At 36.0% G+C, this 6,986-nt stretch overlaps 1 protein-coding gene across 1 annotated transcript; it reads left to right on the forward strand.

Annotated features, from left to right (window-relative positions):
• Positions 1 to 229: 229 nt before the first annotated feature.
• Positions 230 to 6,386, forward strand: LOC113082914 (carcinoembryonic antigen-related cell adhesion molecule 3-like). The gene is made up of 7 exons (XM_026254333.1): positions 230 to 515; positions 2,000 to 2,328; positions 2,674 to 3,007; positions 4,029 to 4,367; positions 4,803 to 4,937; positions 5,022 to 5,050; positions 5,533 to 6,386. The coding sequence occupies exons 1-7, from the start codon at positions 470 to 472 to the stop codon at positions 5,578 to 5,580; spliced, it is 1,260 nt and encodes a 419-aa protein (XP_026110118.1). The 5' UTR covers positions 230 to 469; the 3' UTR covers positions 5,581 to 6,386.
• The last annotated feature ends 600 nt before the right edge of the window (positions 6,387 to 6,986 follow it).

Consider the following 6,986-nt stretch of genomic DNA (forward strand, 5'->3'; position numbering starts at 1 on the left):
AGGGCAAACCATGAAGTAATGTACATGAACGAAACAACCCCCTGCATCTTGAAACAGGTATGCTACTTTTAAAATAACCAATTTAACTTGATACGTTAAAAATTGTAACAGAGTGCTGAACCCCGGTGTCATGCCAGTGGCGGCAGAACTGTTTGCGCGTTAATAATGAGAATTACGGCAATTCTGGCAGTGGAAATGACTATGTTTGTTTTTCTTCCGGTCAGCAAAATCCTCGACAAGACACGTCACACAATTTTTAACAACAAAGGAAAAGCTAGAAAAATTCGATTTGAAAGTGAAAGGTTATTTTTGTCAAAATAACCTAAGCTACCCAAGCTTCTTTCGTGGAACAAAATCACTTTCACTTTCGTTTTTTTTTTTTTTTTTTTTTTTTGCGGGACAACAGCGCAGGGACAAAACACCCATTTCCTTAGAAGCTGCGTTAATTTTTAGTGGAAAAGTGTTTAAAATGTCGGCCTCTATTTTGATCACATTGTGTGCTTTCTTCGTGGCTGGTGAGACATTTAAATTGTTCAACTCTTCCTTCCAAAGCCTAAACCAGGGGTGTCAAACTCAAATCCTGGAGGATCGGAGCCCTACAGAGCTTTGTTTAAACCCTGCTACAACACACAAACGATGTTGTTGTTTTTTTTTTTTTTCTCAAATAAGCCTGAAGGACTTGATTGGTTGGATCAAGTGTGTTTAATTAGGGTTTAATCTAAACTCTGCAGGGCCCCGGCCCTCCAGGAACTGAGTTTGACACCCCTGACCTAAAGCGTAAAACCATACAATGATATGCTATCCAACTAAATCAATGTACAATAATATGCGTACTAGTACAGTGTCTGAAAACATTACTTTTAAAAATAGCCTATACAACAGTGTTCCTTAAATCTTGCCAGTGGTGCCTGGTCCAAATTCATTTTTTTTCGTCAGTAACTAGTCAATATGTCGATTTTCTTTCCTTGCTTTTGGGAAACGCAGCACTGTGCTTTAAGTTTAAGAACAGACATGACTTACTCCACAACATTCGGAAGCAATAAATAATATTATTAAGCAGTGAAGGGTCGTTCTTAAACGATTCGTTCCTTGCAGAGCTAATCACAGACTGAAGAATCAGGTTAACAATTAATTAATCTGTTTATTATAGCATTATAGTTTTGTATTGTTTGCAGTGTGATCAAAGTTTGAGTAAGTAGTAGATGTGTTGAAGTAACACGTAACATTTTAATAACATTATGCTAATATGAACTAAAATTACTTGAAAAAAGATTTGTTCATTTCGCTGAACGAGACTCAAAGGTCCGAGTCGGTAAAATGATTCGAACTTCCCATCACTAATATTAAGTAAATTTTAATATTTCATGTGTGCTTAAATCCTGTGAATCAATATTAAAAGCACCACCCTCAATAAACTAAATAACGCAAAATTACATTAGACTGCTGCCAATAGCACGTGTTTTGCGTTTAGAGTAGGTATAAAGCTCATACAATGTTTATCACAAAATAAGACTCAGAATCTCAAGGATATGTGAACTTTCACAAGAATATTGTCTTGTGGTCTATATGTAAACACTTGTTATGTGAAGTAGATGATCCAGGGAAGTACTATTATAAATAAGAAAAAATTATCCCTTTTAACATGTTGAATATTCTACAAGTTATTTAGACTTATCAGTACAACTGTATGTGAATTATGATATTGGTTATATTATGTTCATTATCTGAGATCATCCATGAGACTCATGTTTCAATCACTGATATTCTTCTGCTGTTTGTTTACATTTATGCACTCAGCAGACAAAAGCAGCTTACAGTGCACTTAGACTGTACATTTTTTATCACCTGTGCGTGTGTGATCCCTGGGAATTGAACCCATGACCTTTTGTGCTGCTAACGCAATGCTCTACCACTGAGCCACTGGTTCAATGTTTCATTTTTACACCACTTTCCTATATAATTTTGTGTAACTTTCATTAACTATTAATGTCTTCTCCAGGTGTGTCTGGTGTTTACACGGATGGAGTGTCAGTGTCAGTGAATGAGGGAGAATCAGTCACTCTATACACTGATGTTACAACAGTCCAACAGGAAAGGATTTCCTGGTATTTTAATGACATTAAACTTGCTGAAATCACTGGAGGTCAGAGTAAGATCTGTACAGATGTTCAGTGTGATGGGAGATTCAGAAGCAGACTGATACTGGATCATAAGAATGGATCTCTGACCATCAAAGACCCCAGACCCAAAGACACTGGCATTTATAAACTAAAGATCACGAAAAACAGCAGAGACCTTGAAAAGATCTTCATTGTTACTGTTCATGGTGAGTCATTGTTTTTAAAATCAAGTAAATCACACTATTTCTATCTTTTGCTGTAATGTGTCAGTAGGAAATAGCAGTTAATTGTAATAAATCTGAGCACAGTGTGGAGCACTGGCTGTTGTCAGACTCCTTGTGCAAACACAAATCTCACTGGATTATTGGAATCAATGTGAAAATGAATGTTTGGAAATGTAAACTTGCATATTGTACTCTCGTGGACATGGGACAGAGACTGACAATGACATTCCTTTTGGGGGGGGGTCAACTCACATACTTTCAAAGTTAAGCATTTAAAAATGTTTGGCAATTTTGTTTGGCTTACAATAACTGTTCATTCATTCTTCAGGTTTTTCAGTACTGATACAAAAGGAGAGTCAGCATTCGTGATGGAGGGAGATTCAGTCACTCTACACACTGATGTTAAAACAGACCAACAAGAAAATATTAGATGGTACTATTATGACACTCGCATCGCTCAAATCAGTGGAGATCTCAGTAAGATCTGTACAGATGTTCAGTGTAATAAAGACACTGAGAGATTCAGAGACAGACTGAAGCTGGATCATCAGACTGGATCTCTGACCATCACAGACATCAGAGACCCGGCTTCAGGACTTTATCGTCTACGTGTCATCAGCAGCGACACCATCACTGAAAAGATCTTCTTTGTTGCTGTATATGGTGAGTCATTGGGCTCTGTTTTAAGGATCTAAACGCAAAGTGTATAATGCGCGGCGCAGGTGCACTCAGGGCTTGTCCAAATCCACTTTTGCTATTTAAATGACAGAAAAACGGTTTGCACGCCCAGGCGCATGGTCTAAACGGATTGTCTCTATTCTCTTAATGAGTAATGGGTATTTTTTGGGCGCAACGTGCAATAAAACAATCAGAGTCTCATCTTCTATTACCTTTAAAGGGTTAGTTCGCCCAAAAATGAAAATTCTGTCATTAATAACTCACCCCTAATCTGTTCCAAACATGTAAGGCCTCCTTTTATCTTTGGAACACAGTTTAAGATATTTTAGATTTAGTCCGAGAGCTCTCAGTCCCTCCATTGAAGCTGTGTGTACGGTCTACTGTCCATGTCCAGAAAAGTAAGAAAAACATCATCAAAGTAGTCCATGTGACATCAGAGGATCAGTTAGAATATTTTGAAGCATCGAAAATACATTTTGGTCCAAAAATAGCAAAAACGACAACTTCATTCATCATTGTCTTCTCTTCCGGGTCTGTTGTGAGAGAGTTCAAATCAAAGCAGCTGGATTTCCGGTTCGCGAACGAATCATTCAGTTCACCAAATCGAACTGAATCGTTTTAAATGGTTCGCATCTCTAATGCGCATTAATCCATAAATGACTTAAGCTGTTCACTTTTTTTAATGTGGCTGACACTCCCTCTGAGTTCAAACAAACCAATATCCCGGAGGAATTCATTTACTCAAACAGTACACTGACTATTTTTTAGTCTTGTTCTGATGAAGATGAAAGTACTATAATTGTCTGTTTAAGTGCATCTGGTACTCTTGTTATTTTTAGTTCATCAGGAATCCAAAGTGCAAAGGATTTGATAAAAAATATTGCTACATTAATTGTGGATAAATGTTGGTTTCTAGACAAATTAAAGGGGATTCCACAGTTCACTCATGTTATGAAGTGTTTTCCCCTCAGAAGAGTCCTCCATCATCTGTTGGTTTGTGTTTCAGATGTTTCTGCAGCTGAACAAGATGAAATGAAGAGAAAGTCTGTGAAGAAGGGAGAATCTGTTTCTTTAGATCCTGGTGAAATTAAAAACCTGAATGATTCGATGACGTGGTATTTCAGTGATATTCTCATCGCTGAAATCACTGGAGATCCCAATAAAACCTGTAAAGATGGTCAGTGTGAAGACCCTGATGGTCGATTCAGAAACAGACTGCATCTGGATCATGTGACTGGATCTCTGACCATCATGAACACCAGCACCACAGACTCTGGAGATTATAAACTACAGATGAACCGCAGCAGAATCAGTCTCATAAGGATTTTCAGTGTAATTGTCACTGGTGAGTATCATTAGTCACTCCACGCACATTCCTTTGCAGTTTTAGAAAACAGTTTGACATATGTAAATCAAACCAATGAAAGATTTCATTGTGGGCTGTTAGAAAGAGTTAGTTTTGGTTCAGTTTTAAAATATAACTCAGATGATCTCTTATCACCTTCACATGCTTATCACATTGAGTATTACATTATGAATTTTACACATCTGTTGTTAGTAATGACAGAAATGCATAATATTAGTCAGTTGTCCTGTAAATGCTGCTGTCTCTTGTTGCTGTTTTATCTGCTGTTCCTCAGAAATCCACCAGATTTATGAAATAAATCAATATCATACTGGTGACCTAGATAGACGAGTGTAAATATCAGTCAAAGGCATTGCTAAAGTTGATTATCAGTCAGTCGCTAGAAATAATAATGTCTGTCTTCATCTGTTCCAGATTCAGGGGTGTCTTCAGCTGCTAAAGGAGGAGTATTTGCTGTGGTTGTTGTTGTTGTTGTTCTGTTGTTTACTGCTGCAGCAGTTGCTGCTGGGATTTACTATCGTCACAGGAAGTCTACACAAGGACGAAATGGCAAGCATTACATACAGCTGATTAGATTTGTTCCAATTAATCGAAGTACTATATGCTTAATGTAATTTGTTGCTGTTGAAACAGGCATCATCAGGCTACACAGATACAATGAGGTGAGATACTCTTTCTGTCTGCAAACAAAACCCTGAATTTACGTATTGATTTCTGTGAGATCTACAAAAATCACAGTTAGAAGTCTGTCTGAGATTTCTGTGTGTGTGTGTAGTTTCATTCAGATATTATTACTTAGAAATTCTCTAGATTAATTTATAGTGTGATCAGCCATGATTAAAAGCTTTAGGCAATCAGATTATTGCATTAATTTCCAATGGATTCTACATTTTTAAATATTATGAAATGCACTTGTTTCTGTTTCATAAAAATATTTTATCTGCAAGCAAGTCATGTACAGTAATATGTTAATGTTCATTCTACCTCTAACCAGAAGATATTTTTGTTTTTGTTTCTTTTATCTGTTTATTATCTATAAATTGTTATTTTACCTGCTACCTTCCAAAGGTGTGTGTGTGTGTGTGAGAGAGAGAGAGAGAGACTGTGGCTGAATCATCAAATCGGATCATTTGTTCTCTTGCAGGGGAATGGTGCACTACACTCAGAATGGGGTTTAACTGATGACTGCTGATAATGGGACATCACAGTAGCAGTAGTTCATATTTGGGCGACTTGAAATGTAAGAGAGGAGCAAAAAAAAAGACAAGATTGAACTGTGAGCCTTTACTGAGAAGAGGTTCTACTCCAGACCAGTTCTGATGTTTGATGGTTTGTTTTAAATGTTTTATATTTTAAATATGTATAATATTACACATTATTCCTTCTATTTTGTTTCAACAAATGTGTATAGTTTTGTAAAGTTTGTGCATGCACTTTCTTTCAGTTCTGTTGCCTTAAGGTAAAGTTCACTACTTTATTACTTTACATTATCTGTCCATTATAGAAATTTCAACTAGAAAATTAAAATTTGTGTTGTTAATATAGAGGTTTGTTTTGTCAGTCTCCTTCAGTTATGTTTAAAAAACATGAAATATGTCTTTTGTTTTTGTTCATTTTTGTATTTTCTTTTGTTGTATGCTTGTGTTTGAATGTTATGATATAATCACTGTGTGATTGAAATAATCACCTTCTCTTAAATCTTCTGCATGCTCAGTCTATCACCTCATTCCAGGACAGAAATAATATGTTTGACACCTGTTATTAATATCATCTGTTTGACTCAACAATGGTAGACCTAATTGTGCAACCGTCTATTATTTCTCAGGTTTATCCTGTTTGATGTGGATCATGAGATCTGTTCCCAGAGATTTTGTATTTTTTATTATCCAAGGAAAACAACATGTATTCCATTTTTTGACAACTGTTTTGTACTGGAGATTAATGTGAATGTTTGTTTGCACATATGACATATGTTATTAAATATACTGTACTAACTGAGTTTGTAATTGAAATATGTGTTTGCCATTAAATAGAAATATATATTATAGAAAAACACATCACCAAATGTCACCATTAAAATCTCAGAATTCAATCTTTGACCCAAGCAACATTTTAATCAGTTTAATCCTATCTACAGGTCCTTCTCAAAAAATTTGCATTTTGTGATAGTTCATTATTTTCCATAATGTAATGATAAAAATTTAACTTTCATATATTTTAGATTCATTGCACACCAACTGAAATATTTCAGGTCTTTTATTTTTTTAATACTGATGATTTTGGCATACAGCTCATGAAAATCAAAAATTCCTATCTAAACAAATTAGCATATTTCATCCAACCAATAAAAGAAAAGTGTTTTTAATACAAAAAAGTCAACCTTCAAATAATTATGTTCAGTTATGCACTCAATTCTTGGTCGGGAATCCTTTTGCAGAAATGACTGCTTCAATGCGGCGTGGCATGGAGGAAATCGGCCTGTGGCATTGCTGAGGTGTTATGGAGGCCCAGGATGCTTCGATAGTGGCCTTAAGCTCATCCAGAGTGTTGGGTCTTGCTTCTCTCACAATATCCCACAGATTCTCTATGGGGTTCAGG

The sequence above is a fragment of the Carassius auratus genome, unplaced genomic scaffold (assembly GCF_003368295.1).
Source record: "Carassius auratus strain Wakin unplaced genomic scaffold, ASM336829v1 scaf_tig00037175, whole genome shotgun sequence".
Lineage (NCBI taxonomy): Eukaryota > Metazoa > Chordata > Actinopteri > Cypriniformes > Cyprinidae > Carassius > Carassius auratus.